At 39.7% G+C, this 16891-nt stretch overlaps 1 protein-coding gene across 3 annotated transcripts in view; it reads right to left on the minus strand.

The window, feature by feature from the left end:
• Window positions 1-16891, minus strand: part of fbxo38 (F-box protein 38) — a 101784-nt gene that overhangs the window by 29006 nt on the left and 55887 nt on the right. For 2 of the 3 annotated variants that reach the window (XM_061834580.1, XM_061834581.1), the window contains exons 6-12: window positions 16041-16316; window positions 14322-14415; window positions 13607-13737; window positions 10898-11068; window positions 10677-10819; window positions 8353-8575; window positions 7619-7663 (exon numbers count right to left, since the gene is read on the minus strand). In XM_061834580.1, coding sequence (XP_061690564.1) covers window positions 7619-7663; window positions 8353-8575; window positions 10677-10819; window positions 10898-11068; window positions 13607-13737; window positions 14322-14415; window positions 16041-16316 — 1083 coding nt within the window. The remainder of the gene's footprint in view (window positions 1-7618; window positions 7664-8352; window positions 8576-10676; window positions 10820-10897; window positions 11069-13606; window positions 13738-14321; window positions 14416-16040; window positions 16317-16891) is intronic. The other variant, XM_061834582.1, reaches the window with a different exon arrangement.

The raw sequence follows: 16891 nt of genomic DNA on the forward strand, positions 1-16891 counted from the left end.
GTAGTCCTGAATTGAGAGAAACTTCTAGAAAGTCAACTATCACTGCAGGCCTCCACCAGTTGGGGCTTTATGGTAGAGTGGCCCAACCGAAGCTTCTCCTTGTTACGAGAGCCATGTAAGCTTCATGGAGTTTGCGTTAAAAAAAAAAGAAATCCCCTTGAGGATGGTTAGTAATGAGATTCTGTGGTCTTATGAGACCAAGATATATATTTTTGGCCTTACTTCTAAGTGGTATGTGTGGAGAAAACCAGGCACTTCTCATCAGCGGTCTAATACAGCAGTAGTCCCCAACCACCGGGGCCGGTCTGTCGATAAATTAGTACCGGGCCACCTAAGAAATAATTAGTTCCGTTCTATTCATTATCCAAGTCTGCACAATCTCTTATCTTGAAAAATGACCAGATTGTCTTGGTTACATCTCGGTCACTTCAACGGCCAAATTTACCCCCACAAGCTAGCAAAATGAGTAAAAAACACATCTTTGTAAAGTTTCTTTTCAAAGGGGAAAAGGTCCAGTGAAGAGACAGAAGTAGAGCCTACACCTTCCAAGAAAAGAAACTTATTAACCAGATCAAAGCACACACCCTTAACTAGCAACTTTTTGAGGAGGTTTGTGAGGAGGGTCGGAAAACTGGGTTACTTGTGTGACATATTCAGGGGGAAAATGTCAAGGTTCTTCAAGTTGGCAGAAAAAGTGGCTGGATTTAAAGTCAAACTAGATTTGTGGAGATGCCGCGTGAAAAGAGGGATATTTGACATTTCAAACAGCGAGGATTTTGTGCGAGATTGAGCCTTCATTCTCCCAGCTGGTATACGATTACCTGCCGTTGCTACTAAATGAGTTCGAGTGCTACTTCTCAACCAAAAAGGACCCACGAACTGCCAAGGGATGGATCCACGACTCATTGAACAACAAACCAGGTGAATCCAGCGTGTCTGTGCAAGAAGAAGATCAACTGCTGGTGATTGACGTGCCCTTACAAGTATTTTCAAGACAACAACCCTGCCGCTGTGCTGGATTTAAGTCATGGCAGAATATCCGGAGATCGCCACCAAACCAATGAAAACCCTGTTGCCGTTTCCGACATCCTATCTGTATGAAGCAGGGTTTTCTGCAGTGACGGCAACCAAAACAAAACAACAGAAAAAACGTGACATGAGCAACACACTTGGGGTGTCATTGTCTCCCATTACCCACAGACGCGACCATCTAGTTGCAGAGAATCAAGCTCAGGTATTAGCGTTATGGTGAGAACATTTTTTTTCATGCACTTTAAATTCACGTTCGTGGCGTATCTGTATCTTATTTTGAAGGAATGTTTAAACGTTATTATAGTGACCAGTCAGAGAGCGTTAGGGCTGTGGTCGCCAACAGAGTGAGGTAAGGGAGAGGGGAAACGAGAGGAGATGTTTAAAACTGACAAATGTATTTAATCTGTTGAAAAATAACATTCATGAAGTGTTTAATTATTTTTAAAAAATTAACAGTTGTGTAGGTATATTTAGATAAGAGAAAGAACTGTGGAATTGCTGGTTCTTGTTCTTTGTTTTTCCCATGTATTTTTTGTTTATTTTACATTTATTTCATTATTATATTTTTCATTATCATGTTTATCATATCTGATTTTCAATACAAACAATATTCAATACTAACCTCCTATGTAACCCTTCTCAGTAAAAATTGTCACGCAGTGATAAAAAGGTTGGGGACAACTGTAATACAGTACCAACAGTGAAACATGGTGGTGGCAATATCATCCTGTGACAGGAGAAGTGATTGTAATCAAAGGGAAGATGAATACAGCGAAGTATAGGGATATGATTGATGCAATTCTTCTCCAGAGCCCTCAGGTTCATTAGGTAAGGTTAACCTTCCAACAAGACAATGACCCAAAGAACATAGTGAAAATAACAAAGGAATGATTTCGGAACAACTCAATGACTGTTCTTTAATCCCCCAGGCAGACCTCTGATTTAAAACCAAATTGAGCATCTCTGGAGAGACCTGAAAATGTTTTATGTTCAACATTCACCTTGCAGTCTGGTAGAACTGGAGAGGATCTGAGGATGCCCAAATCCAGGTGTGAAAAAATTATTTAATAATTTCCAAAAGGACTCATGGCTGTATTAGATCAAAAGGGTGCTTCTACTAAATACCGAGGAAATGGTCTGAATACTAAATTGAGGGGAAACATTAATTGATTTTAGCAAATGGCTACAATATTAAAGTGAAAACTTTTAAGGGGCTCTGAATATTTTCCATACCGAATGTACGTCAGAATGCTAGTAAAACATATGCACTTGGCAGTGACAGAACACAAACTCACTCTGTATGATGATGATATTCTTTATTTAAAAAACCCATCATATTTTCAGGCGGCTTCAATCTCACAACATTTTCCCCAAATATTAGATTCCTTGATTAACTTGACCAAAACAACAATACTCACAATAACAGCAGACTTATGGAATCCAAAAGATCAGAGAGCTAACCCTTACCGCATTCTTTTAACTAAGTTTTTAGGAATTAATATTTCACCAATATTCACAGAGCTAAACCAATTTGAATTACACACGACTTTTGTGGAAAAAAAATTATTTGCTCTGAAAAGATGATTTCATACGATAGAATAACTCACCTATAGCACTACTGTGAAGAATACCCACAATAAAAATGAAAACCTTCCCTAAATTTCTTCTCAATGATTCCATTTAAGACCACATTTGAATTATTCCAAACATTAAATTCTCCCTTAATAGATTTGATTAAAAAAAAAAATTGAATTACTCTAGGTGACACAGTGGGGCAACTGGTTAGAGTTGGCCTCACAGTTCTGAGGACTGGGGTTCAAATCCAGGCCCCGGCTGAGTGACGTGTGCATGTGGGTTTTCTCTGGGCACTCTGGTTTCCTCCTACATCCCAAAGACATCCATTAATAGGAGACTTTAAATTGCCCCTACGTGTGATTGTGACTGCAAACTCCCGCGACCCTTGTGAGGATAAGCAGCTCAGAAAATGGATGGAATTACTCTATCCACCCTTCAGAAAACTAAACATGAGGGAGGCCGAAATGCTCAAAACTTTAAACGATTATTTAGCTAGATAATTACAATACCTCATTACAGGGGAAGTCCGGTCGTTTGGATTAACAATGTATTCGATAGGTCATGTCATATGTACTGTACCTTGAAAATTTAAGGTTAATCCTCTATCATTTAATGGTGTTTTGAGAAGATTTTTATCGGCAATTACGAATTTTCATGGGCGCCGCCATTTTGCCGAGTCACAAGACCTACGTGCGTGGATGTGACTTATTACGTGCGCAAATCAGAACCGGTTTGTAGTGTCTTCACATGTGGCACCACCACGATCAGACACCGTAAAACACCTTACTGTATCGCAAAATTTTGCAATAATTTGGACAGAAATAATCCGCGGAATATTCTGCCCAGTAAGAAAAAGAATCATTTAAGGACTGGAAACAGGAGTGCCTGGAGAAAACCTGCAATCTACATCTATCTCTCTCTCTCTCATCTCCTCTCTATCTCTCTCTATCAGAGAGAGAGAGAGAGAGAGAGAGAGAGAGAGAGGATCTCTAAGAGAGAGAGAGAGAGAGAGAGAGAGAGAGAGAGAGAGAGAGGAGAGAAGGAGGAGAGAGAGAGAGAGAGAGGAGAGAAGAGAAGAGAGAGAGAGAGGAAGAGAGAGAGAGAGAGAGAGAGAGAGAGACGAGAGAGTCCTAGAGAGGAGAGATGAAGAGAGATCGCTCTCGATCTCTCTCTCCTCTCTCTCTCTCGGCTCTATCTCTCTCTCTGCTATCGATCTCGGAGCTAGATCGATAGCGATCTCTCTCTCTCTTCTCTCCTCTCTCTATCTCGCTCTCTCTCTCTCTCTCTCTCTCTCTCTCTCTCTCTCTCTCTCGCTCTCTCTCTCTCTCTAAGGGTAATGCTTTAATGCAAGCAGACACCGTGGTTATACCGTAGTCGGCTCGTAGTCGGGCAAAAGGTCACCTCGTGCCGATATTGTCCGCGAATAAAATTTGATGTGATTTCCCAAAACCAACGGTGAACTGTATATGCTGTATAATATGATGAGTTTGGTTGGAATTGATCACTTCAACTTGTGTACAATGTACTAACAACTTGGAAAATTGGATTATGACTTCTGGAGAAATTTAGTGTTTTGTGTGGGAATTTCTTTCCCTTGAGGAATGTTTAAAAGAAAAAAGTATAAAAAATGAAATCATAAAATGAAAAAGCTGTGATAGAGGCAGTTTAAATGCATTTGATAGCTTTGTGGATGTCTTAAAATATAAATAAACTCATCCATACATATATGTAATCACATTCAAACTTTTTACAACACGATGATACATAAATTTGAAAAGAAATTAACTTAAGTTCTTCTTTTCCTCTTGGCTTGTCCCGTGAGGGGTCGCCACAGCGTGTCATCTTTTTCCATCTAAGTCTATCTCGTGCATCTTCTTCTCTAACACCCACTGTCCTCATGTCCTCCCTCACAACCTCCATCAACCTTTTCTTTGGTCGTCCTCTCACTCTTTTGCCTGGCAGCTCCATCCTCAGGGCCCTTCTACCAATATATTCACTCTCTTGTCTCTGGACATGTTCAAACAATCTAAGTCTGCTCTCTCTTAACCTTGTCTCCAAAACATCCAACTTTGGCTTTCCCTCTAATGAGCTCGTTTCTAATTCTATCCAACCTGTTCACTCCAAGCAAGAACCTCAGGATCTTCATTTCTGCTACCGTCAGTTCTGCTCCCTCTTGTTTCTTAAGTGCCACCGTCTCTGATCCGTACATCATGGCCGGCCTCACCTTTGTTTTATAAACTTTGCCGTTCATCCTAGCAGAGACCTTTCTGCCGCATGGAACACCAGACACCTTCCGCCAACTGTGCCACCCCGCTTGGACCCGTTTCTTCACTTCTTTACTTACCACACTCTCCATTGCTCTGTATTGTTGACCCCAAGTATGTGGAGTCATCCACCCTCGCTATCTCTTCTCCTTGGAGCTTCACTCCGCCTCCTCCGCCCCTCACATTCACGCACATTTATTCTGTTTTACTTTGGCTAATCTTCAGTCCTCTCCTTTCCAGTGCTTGCCTCCATCTTTCAAATTGTTCCTCTGGCTGCTCTCTGCTTTCACTGCAGATGACAATATCATCAACATCGTAGTCCAAGGGGATTCCAGTCTAACCTCATCTGTCAGTCTATCCATTACTACCGTGAACAGGAAGGGGCTCAGCGCTCAGATGCAGTTCCACCTCCACCTTAAATTCTTCTGACACACCAACGGCACACCTCACCGCTGTTCTGCTGCCCTCATACATGTCCTGTACTATTCAAACATATTTCTACGCCACACCAAACTTGCACATGCAGTACCACAGTTCCTCTCTTCGTACTCTGTCATAGGCTTTCTCTAGGTCTACAAAGACACAATGTAGCTCCTTCTGTCCTTCTAAGTACTTTTCCACGAGCATCCTCAAGCCAAATAATACATCTGTGGGACTCTTTCTAGGCATGAAACCATACTGTTGCTCGCAGATACTTCTTTCCTGAGTCTAGCCTCCACTACTCTTTCCCATAACTTCATTGTGTCGCTCATCATCTTTATTCCTCTATAGTTTCCACAGCTCTGAACATCGCCTTTGTTCTTAAAAATGGGGACTAGCACACTTTTGTGTTAGTATTCTATTGAATGAGTTGGTCAAAAACTCCACAGCCAACTCTCCAAATTTCTTCCATACCTCCACTGGTATGTCATCAGGACCAACTGTCTTTCCATTTTTCATTCTGTTCAATGCCTTTCTAACTTCCCCCTTACTAATCATTGCCACTTCCTGGTCATTCACGCTTGCCTCTTCTACTCTACCTTCTCTCCCATTTTCTTCATTCATTAACTTTTCAAAGTACTCTTTCCATCTACTTAGTACTTTACTGGCACCAGTCAACATATTCCACTATCCTTAATCACCTTTACTTGCTGCACATCCTTCCCATCTGTATCCCTTTATCTGGCCAACCAGTAGAGATCCTTTTCTCCCTCTTTCGTATCCAACCTGGCATACATATCGTCATATGCCTCTTGTTTGGCTTTTTCCACCTCTACCTTTGTCCTATGTCGCATCTCAATGTATTCCATCATAGAAATACATGTATAGTTTGAATACTTTATATAATTAAATCATTAAATTATGGTAATTAAATAATTTAATAAATATATATTTAGTTTTTGCTTAAAATGAATGCTTTAGCCTAGTGGAGTATGCTAGGCTGAGAGTGCATTGCTGTATCTGTAGCGACTTGGCCCCAGCCTTGTAAACCTTTTTTATTAACAAAAGTGCAGAATAACTTTAAACAAGCAATAAATAAATAAAACAAATTCTTTTTTATTTGCACAGAAAGTACGTAACATGTATAAAACATTTAAATCGCAACTAGAGGTAGGGTTAATGGAACAAAAGAAAAAAAGCAATGCAAAACAACTGTTTCAAATGTCTTCGGTTAACAAAGAAAGAATCTAATGTAGACCTGCCATCTTTTGAGCACCTTCCTGAAGTGGCTCATAACATGTCATTGAAATTTTGCAGTGCTCTGCAACATTCTGCTTTGTTAGGGTGATGGAGTTCTACAATTTTATGGATGTCATTCCATTTGGCGCAGATAGCTTTTATATCGGCACTTGAGACATCCTACCTCCCTTCCTCACCAACACTATCCCCAGCTAACTACTGCTCGTTAACGAAAATAAGAAGCAACTTTTCGACTTCCTCCAAGATCCGTGGCCTCCGCGGTTGCTCTTTCAGCAACATCACTTGATTTGAGGTGTTTCAGAATGGTGCTGATCGTCGTTTTTGCCATGCCATACTTCTTCGATAGCTCAGAAACACGCACACCAGATTCGTGCTCGGCTATCAAACCCTTCTTGAAGTTGACAGTTTTACGCACCACTTTCCTTTTTTCAGCACCAGCAGTCCCACGTGCCTTCTTTGGAGCCATGATTGGGGGTTAATGTTGCTAAGTTTGAAGAAAAAAAGTCACTACAGTACTGGGAAACGTCCGCGAGCAGAGCAATGTGTCAGTCAACTGGTTGTGCCAAGCACTTGCGTGCGTTACGTTTTTTCCGTTTTTTTTCCGGGGTGCATTCGAAAGCACAGTAACAAATCGTCGTGGGTCAGCTGGTCGGGGTGTTCGAACACCGATTTTCGTTCGAAAACCAAAGCAAAAAAAAATCTCTAAATTTTCGTTCAAAAACCGATTTGTATGAAAACCAAGACATTCGAAAACCGAGGTACCAGTGTATGTGTGTGTGTGTATATATATATATATATATATATATATATATATATATACACACACACACAGAGAGAGGGAAGAGAGAGAGAGAGAGAGAGAGGAGAGAGAGAGAGAGAGAGAGAGAGAGAGGAGAGAGAGAGAGAGAGAGAGAGAGAGAGAGAGAGAGAGAGGAGAGAGAGAGAGAGAAAATAAAATATAAAAGTGAGCGATAAAATGCGTGAACTACAGGGCCAGTGCTACAGATAGACCTCATCGTATTAACAGTTGTCAATTTTATAATATGAGAAATTTACATCTAACTTACCTTTGTGTTTCCTGGTTTGATATGCTCCTGGATATTTTTTTGCTCCTATCGGAACACAGAGTGCACAGTACTTTGCTGGGAATGTACACTTTTTGTATGTGTTCGGTTAGACATGTTGATACAGTTTTCGTTCCTATCTGCACGGTTACTCTTTTTTCAAGCCATGACCATCTGAAACAATTTTTTACCCCGTGGTTTTTATCTATTTACCGGCACGACCTTCATCTTTTCGCTCCAAGACTTTTGCCATCCTGGCAAACATGCTAACATGTTAACGTCAGAGTGAAAATACCGACTAAAAACCGCAAAAATACTGCCGGGAATTGCAATGTTGTTGTTATTATAAACACCAAATGGAATGGAAACAGACAATACCCCCCCAAAAAAACATTTTCTCAACAGATTTACACGTTTCACAAAGATAATTTCAGCCCGAAAAAACTCAGAATTCCGCGAATCCGCAGAAAATTGTCATCTCTGTATATCATAAATGATAAAGTTGAGAAATTGCGGCCCAGTGACGGCCCCTCTGAGGGAAACCATAACTACAATATGGCCCGCGCGAAAAATGAGGTTGACACCCTTGTTTTAAATGTTCATAATTTTATGCAGGGATCAAATCTGAAAGTTAATCAGCTTCCAACTAGAGACCACTATATAAAGCAATACAAAACAGTGTATGACCAACTGGTATGATTGTTTCTCCACTTACTGAAAATGCTGATGGGACTTACCATTTTGCTGATGCTGTCTTTGAATGTTATAAACAGGTGGAGGTGGTGGAGGCGGTGGAGGAGGGGGTGGGTGCGGAGGAGGTGGAGGAGCAGGCAGGTTGGCTTCGTTGTGATGGTGACGGTGGTGGTGGTTGTTGTTGTCATTGTTAGAGTTGTGGTTGCTGACGAGAGCCGAGGACACACCAATACCAGTTCCTGCACTCAGGCCAACTCTGGCACATCCCTGACATACATAAACAATGACAAGTGTGTTTCTTTCATCGAGGAGACCAAAATGATTCTACAACAGAATATTTTTCCCATTCATTTTCAATTTCAATTTAATTACTTGCCAGTTATCTATAATCAAAGAATATATGAAAAAAAATTCCTCAATCAATACAATAATCAAGTCAGTCATCATGTCACATTAAGTCCTGTGTCTTGGACTCCCATGTCCAATTCATGTCCATGTCCTGGAAAAAAAGTGACTAGTCCAAGTTCCAATAACTTTCTTTGGTCTTCATCTATCCTAGTAATTTATTTTTACAATGGCTCAAACATATGGCACTAAAACGCCCTGAAAAGAGCAAAAAAAATATCAAACATATCCATTTTCCAAGCTGTTTATCCTCAAAAGTTCACAGGAGTGCAGGAGCCTATCACAGCTAACTTTGGGCAGGAGGCGGGGTGCACCTTAAACTGGTTGCCAGACAATGGACCTTTCCAACCTGTCAATTAATCATACAATAATAGTCAATCAGATAGCTGTGTTGTCTTAAGCCCTGGCTTGACACGACCCTGCCGCCATGTTGTCCTACAAGCAACACTGGTTGTCAGTAGCGTGCGCTTGGAAATGTTAATGTTACGAAGAAAATGGTCCTCAGATGCGCTTGGGGAATGTGCATTTCTGATGAAAGATATCCTTCTTCGTTACAAGGGGCTCGGTTGATTCATTATCTAAAGCCTAAAACACAGTTGACGAAGTGTATACATGGATTAAGGCTTGGGGAAGACCGCACGGACAACTAAATGTGAACAGTATCAAGAAAAAGAAGGCTGTATGTTCGAAGGTAAGCGATAGAGAAGTATCTTCTCTGAGTTTGATTTAATTATTATCAGTGCTTTATACATTGCCGGAAAACTTTCATTTTCTTAGTTTATCACTAACCTGCTGAATGAAGTGTGTAATGTTTTATACCGAAGAGTTGGGTTAGTGATACGTAAATGCGCGATGTCATGCAAAATAAATATCTATTTGCCTATTTGTATCAAATCAGACTTTTAAGACAGAGGACTGGGTTCGATTACGAGCTAAGTCAAACTTTTTTATCTGGTGACGACGGTACTGACTGAGTTAATCACCATTGTTTAAATCCACTTGTAGAAAATCAAACCTAACTCACATAAAGACTACAATGATATTACTCATGATCTTTCCAAGTAAAAAGTACTCACCCTGCTTTACATGTGCAGTACGATTCCACTATTTTATCCTCTTGGATTTGAATATGAAGTTTGAGGCGTAATTTTTTTTTTTGCATCGATCGCCAATAATTCGCTCTAACTCTGACATTGCGTCCTGCTCCATCCAAAATCTTAATTCCGTGTACATATCCTTGCGTGAAATGGTTGAGAACTCTCTGTAGAACTATCTTGGACAAATCTGACGCATTTGGCAAATAAAGAATCGACTTCAAACCTGTTCTGTTCAGTCGCCATTAAGGATGTGAGCAGTAAAGTTTGTGGGAAATGGCAACTGTAGCTAAGGGGGCGGAGCTTAAGATCACCAGTCGGAAAGGTCCATTGCAGGACAATTTAGAGTTTTCAATTAACCTACCAGTCATGTTTTTGGGATGTGGGAGGAAACCGTAGCCCTCAGAAAAAACATAGGTATGGGGATAACATGCAACTCCACATAAGTGGGGCCAGGATCTGAACTCCAGTCTCCAGAAATAGGAGCCTGCCTAAAATACTTGTACTATGCATTTATTTATGATGTAGCTCCATAGTTTGTTCTACATATTAATGACTCCTAAAAGCCCAAATCCACAACATTTCCAAGTCAAAACAGTATGATTAAGTGAGTGGTAATATTAGTGTCAGGTGAGTACTGATAACAGGTATTGGTATCAGGCTGATACTGACCTTATTTCTCTGTATCTGGTATGCATGAAGCCTACTGATACCAGCCTCGATACTTGAGGTTAAAAAAAGAGAAAAATCTGACACCAAGTCCTCCTAGCAAATATTAAGAACAACACTGCAGCAGTTTGACTCGTCTGCGAATTATCAGTCTGAGAAAGTGTTATTAAAAATCCCTCATGAATATGTTCTAAAATTACCTTTGGTGGTTCTCGAAACATCTGGTCCAGACATATGAACTCTAAACTGGGCAGTGCTTCTATGAACTGGGCGAAAGACTCCAGTTTGATAGCATGACAGCGTACCAATGTGAGATCAACAAGTCGACTCCACCTTGACTGATCTGAGGACACAAAATGTAGCACAGAATGTTTTACCCACAAGTACATGGGTAATGTGTCTATGAATAATTATTGATTACCTGTAATCCATTGGTGAGGGTTATGAAGGTGAGGGCAATTGTAGATAAGCAGGAATTTTATATTACTGAACACCTCATTCACCACTCTAATGCCAATATCAGTGATGATGCCTGGGTTCTCTACAATATCAGCCAGACCATACTTTACCAGCTGTGAATGACTCATCTTACCTATATTTGAAGACAACAAATTTTAATTACCCCAAAAGTATACATGTAAAACATTTTATCTCTGCGTGATTATTAAAATAGACTTTCTGCTGCTAATTTCAAATTTGCATTTTGAAATTTGATCACTGTTGTTCAACATCTTTCCACTTTACTGTTGGGAGTATTAATTGAAAAAAAAAAAAAAAAAGATATACAGACTCAAAAGATCAATTGGGATTATTTCTGCATAACTGAAGTGTTTGATAACTGCTAAATAAAGTTGTTTTACAGGTCAGATATAATATACAACAATGACTTTGAACGGGAGATTATGGAAAACTGACTTTTTAATTTATTTGTTGGTAAAGAGTTATGTCAGGAGAAGTGAAATGAAACAACCATGTCATCGATCTTTAATCATCTACGTGGTTCTGAAAATGTTTCCATCAACACGCCATTTTGCACTTTATTTCACCAATGATATGATCAGCTAGTTTAGCAAAAGTTTTACAGCAAAAGAATTGCTAAGTGGCTGATGAAGCATTATCATGTCAAAGACAAAGAGTAAGCAGAAGAGCTGCATCGTTAGCTACAAAACCTTGAAAAAGTAATCATACTGCTTGAACGTTTTCACATCTTGCTAACTTACAGGCGGAAACTTTGTTTTATTGAGCTTTTGTGTGATCAGAAAGTAGCAAACAAAAAGTAGCACATACATATTTGAGTGGAATGGAAATTATGTAGTTTTCATAACTTTCAGCAAATAAATATTTGAAAAATTTGGCACATATTTGAAATTCAGCCCCACTATATTATCTTGTAGAGCCACCTTTTATTGCAAATACAGCGGCAAGTCTTTTGGGGTATGTCTCATTCAGCTTGGCACATCTAGACACTGAAATTTTTGCCTACTCTTCTTTCAAAAACAGCTCATGCTCAGTCAGACTGAATGGACAGCATCTGCAGTTTTCAGGTCTGGCCAGAGATCATGAAAGTGAAATAAGTCTGGACCTTGCCTGTGCCACTCTAATGCCTGAATACTCTTTTATCTAAACCATTCCATTGTAGTTTTAGCTTTATGTTTAGGGTCACCAGTGTCTTGCTGCAAGATGAAAGTGTTTTGCAAGTTCCAACAAATTTTCTTTCACGAATGTCACGATAATGTTTTGTTAAGTTGTCGAGGTCGGGTTTATGCATGTTTGGCGATGTCATGGGCCACAGTGTTACACTCCTCTAGGAGATCACAAAAGAACCAAGAATGACATGGAAAGAAAAGCAGACCTCACTGGCCTTATTCAAGATGCCCATTAAATTTATCAATCCATCCATCTTCCCTCACAAAGGGTCACGGGAGTGCCAGAACCTATTCTAGCAAAAACTGGGCAAAAGGCAGACTATACCTTGAACTGGTCACCAATCAGTCGCAGGGCACATATGGGCACCATCACTGAGCGGTAATTGATCCCACGCTGCCTATACCAAAGTCAGGCATGTGTACTACTACAGCATCAGTTACCCCATTACATCTGGTGTCATAATAACACAGTATCTTCAAAAAAAAGAACATGAATCTAACAGTCAAACATGATGGCCTAAGCCTGCTTTGCTGACTAATGGAACAATTAATTCTGCTACCAGAAAATCCTCCAGATGAATGTCCAGCCAACAGTTTCTTTGTTCAGATTTGATTGCTCGTGGGTTATTTAACAGGAAAATGACCAACATAGTCACCATGAACATATCATGAAACCACTATAACGCGGTGATAAATATTTTTTTTGTCGTGTACAGATGTATTTTTTAAGGAAAATTCCGGTGGTTTGGAGTAACAATGTATCCAATAGGTCATGTAATATGAACTCTATCTCGATAACATGTTAAATCCTCTCTCATTTAATAGGGTTTTGAGAAGATTCATCAACAATTACGAATTTTCTGGTGCGCCGCCATTTTCGCGAGTCACATGACCTACATGTGCGGATGTGCCGCGTTACGTGCCATTCCAAACGCTTGATTATATAGGACACTATTATGCCCAGTGCTGATTTCTCAGATTTATCTTCCTCTGATAAAGAAATAGCAGTATCAGTTGATTGGGAAGACGGAGGAATACTTCCATACAGATTTGAACCTGTGGCTGTGAATTATGTTGAATACTTTTTTTCTTCTGGCAGAATGACGGGGAGTCTGACGAGCTCGCTCCGCCAAGTGGTGTGAGCTTGCTCCCCAGCGAGCAAGCTCCAGGGCTCAGTGGGGAGCAAGCTCAGGGCTCCACCGAGCCCCAGAGCTCTGACCAAGCAATTACCATATTTACATTCTCATTTACACCCATGGACAATTTAGAGTCTTCAATATTTATGAAATACGGGAGGAAGCCTGAATACCCGGAGAAAACCAAAGTAAGCACAGGGAGAACATGCAAGACCACACGAGAAAGACTGAGGTTAGATTCTAGATGATACGTCTTGAACACGCAGCTGACGTACCTTTAACATACAATAACATAAAATATCATCTAATTTCTCAGAATGGAGATTATATTGAAAAGTATGAACTAACATTGGAGCAGGAACTCATCCACGTATCCGAGATGAAGAGTATCAAACTGAGGAAATTCTAGTTCAGCCATCTTGAGAGCTGAGAACACTCCATCTTTAGTCAGTGATGGCTGGATACGTAGCTCATGAAGTCTGTTGAAACAGTGAAGGATTGGGAATGCAGTGATTAACATTAAATCATAAATTTTTCAGTTCAGAAATTATGTTTCACAGACAGGACAAGCCGTAAGAAAGTTAGTTAGTTGACTGTATTTGCGAACCATACAAATATCAAAGGCTTGTTCCAAACTGAACTCAGGCTATGCTCAAGATCTAGCGCAATGGTTCCCAAACTTTTTTGCAACCCCCCCCCACACACACACACAGTTTTTCTATAAATACACATTGGCTTGTATAGCAATAATCATCACTTCAGCGGTCACTTTTACAGTTAAAAAATGATACTGGCACTTTTACCAAGCCACCAAGAATAAACAAAAATCCAACTCATTTTTTTTTCTTGTAACATCTTTCATCATTTCATTTGTCATTTCAGTGGCTGGAGTGGGCTTGTGTGCTCGGTAGTAAAATTAAAAACTGAAAAGTGTTCATGACTGCCCTCCACACACCTCGACATAGCACCGCGGCCCCGAGTTTGAAAACCACTGATCTAGTTGACGATATGTACAGTAAAGACGAGTGTGTACTATGTTAGGTGTGTGTGTGTGTGTAAGGACCTGCGAGCAGCAGTGATGACAAGGTAACCCAAGTCCACTTCCAGGGCATTTTTACAGGCTCCAAACACAATGGTGTGAAGGTTCCGAAATCCTCCTGCAAGAACACCACAGAATCAGTTTTGTTGTCCAAATACAGTCACAATACAAACAGAATCAGTTTTCCTTCTACTGGTGTTACTGCATTATCCTACAAATGATGCATACATTAAATCAAGTCAAATCAAAAGCCTTTATTATCATCTACACTTTACACAGATTTGATCGGCCTGATCGGACAGACAATTGGCATTTTTTTCCGATCGGTTTTGAAGTCATAATTCGCCAATCCGATCAGTGATGTAAATGATCGGCTCCAAGAAAGATATTTACTCCACGTCATCATCTTGGACAGTATATCTAAATGCAAAAGCCAGTTTATAGTTGATTTATACAGGTTTTTTTAAGTGTCTTTTGATGTAGAACTGTACAATCTGATGGCGTATAGTCTTAAAAAAAAAAAGAAAAAAAAAAAAGACAACGTAATGTGCGGCTCAGAAGACAAAACAAATTTGCTCGTTCATGATTGCATTGTCGGATATCATCGTATCCTGTTCTTTACAATCAGTAGGCTTTATCTGGTCAACTCAAATGTGACTGAATACACTCATTACCATGGGGATGACATCAGGAGTGGATCGTGCCGACTTTATTATAAGAAGATAATGGGCGAAAAATGTGTGTTGGTGGTCAACGATGCTCAGGACAGGAGAGGACTTTGTGTAAGGCTTGCTTGAGGTATTTTCACATACTTTTAATATAAGATGGTTTGCAAGCCATCAACAAAACGATAAGCAGCCAAGAAAGCTAGTGCTACCGGTCGTGGGTGTTTGTAAACATGCTGCCATTCTGTTGAACATGAGCTGACCAGAGCAGCGAATTCCAACCTTTTTGAAGCCAAGGCCATAACAGTAATTTACAATTGAAAGATCTTACGGCACACCAACAAACAAAAATGTCACAAAGAGCAGATTGTTGATCCATTTAATTGAAGACCCTTAATTTGTGCTGTCTGTCACTATGCCTTACTGGCATAAATGGTGAACAAAGATACTTTATTGTAAAGATATATTATTTTGAACAATTAAGTATACAAGTATAAACACCAAATGAACAGGTCTTTTATATAGAATCAATGCTCCATCTTATGATCGGATCAGTGATTTCGGTAATTGTGTTTATAACTTAGGCAAGTATGAAATAACGAGCAGTACTCCACAAGATGCTTAAACCAATATAAATACAGAAGTATAAAACATATTTGATCTAAGATAAAGTAACTCAGATGAAATATTTACAATCACACCTTTAACGTTTTATAAGAGAGAAAGATCAGTCACTACACAAAACCACTTGTACAATATACAATATATATATATATATATATATATATATATATATATATATATATATATATATATATATACACACACGCACAATATATACTACATCATACTGAGAGCTGTCCATATATTTGATTCTCTCATGTTACTGATGTAACAGAAAGTATTAAATATGAGTCCAGGTATATTGCAGTACAGTTCTCCGCCAAGTTAACCAATTCTTTGACTGGATATCATTAAGTTGTAAAATTGGGGATGTTTAGTGCATATTTTTTAATTCTATATTTTCCTTTTAAGACTTGAGTGCATATGTTGTGAGTGGGGAAAACATTTTCCTGACCTGATCTCCAGCTGTCCTCGACCACATGTTGGATGAGCCCTCCAAGGAAAGGAACTCTCACCAACTCCAGCTGCTCAAGATTTCGGGCTGAAGCTAAACCAGTAACCAGTGGAACATATTTGAGAGAGTTGGTTGGACCTGCACAGTTCCGCATTACAAAGGATCTCAGGCTCACACAGAGGAACTCTTTAAATGGCTGAGGTTTAGTGAGACGGACCCACTTTAGGTAAAGGTGGCGCAGCATGGACACACAAGGGATCTCTGGGACATTTACACCTATAACAACAAAGAAAACATCATAATAAATAAACCAATGCAACACCAAAAATGCTGCTACAGGATGTCAGTACTGATGTAGCAAGTGTAGTTGTTTGATAAAGCATGTGCACTGAAAGAAATGAACAAAACTAACATTTATAGAGGAGGTTGTTTTTTAGACCTGCCTCTGTAATGTGCGCGAGCGTGCACATGTAAATATATAGTCTTCCATCATTAGTCACGGGGGTTACGTCATTTACCTCTTCGCGAATATTGAAAATCCGCAAATAATGGACCCAGTATTTAAATACTCATGTATATGTACCATATTTTTCGAGCATAAGGCGCACTAAAAAGTCTTAAATTTTCTCCAAAATGGACAGTGTACCTTATGTCCACAACAAGTTTCAAAATCTGGAAGTTTTCTTGTGTGATTAGACCAATGAAGAACACTTGAACACACCGGTTATATTGTTAGCATGCATGCTAGCTTGTGTTTAAGAGTACGTACATGTAAGCTGCCATATGATGGCGCTCACAAGGAATTGGGGAACAATTGCAATTTTATATTTGTAAGGAGAAGCTTAAATTGT

This window comes from Syngnathoides biaculeatus, chromosome 11, assembly GCF_019802595.1.
Source record: "Syngnathoides biaculeatus isolate LvHL_M chromosome 11, ASM1980259v1, whole genome shotgun sequence".
NCBI classification, from domain to species: Eukaryota; Metazoa; Chordata; class Actinopteri; order Syngnathiformes; family Syngnathidae; genus Syngnathoides; species Syngnathoides biaculeatus.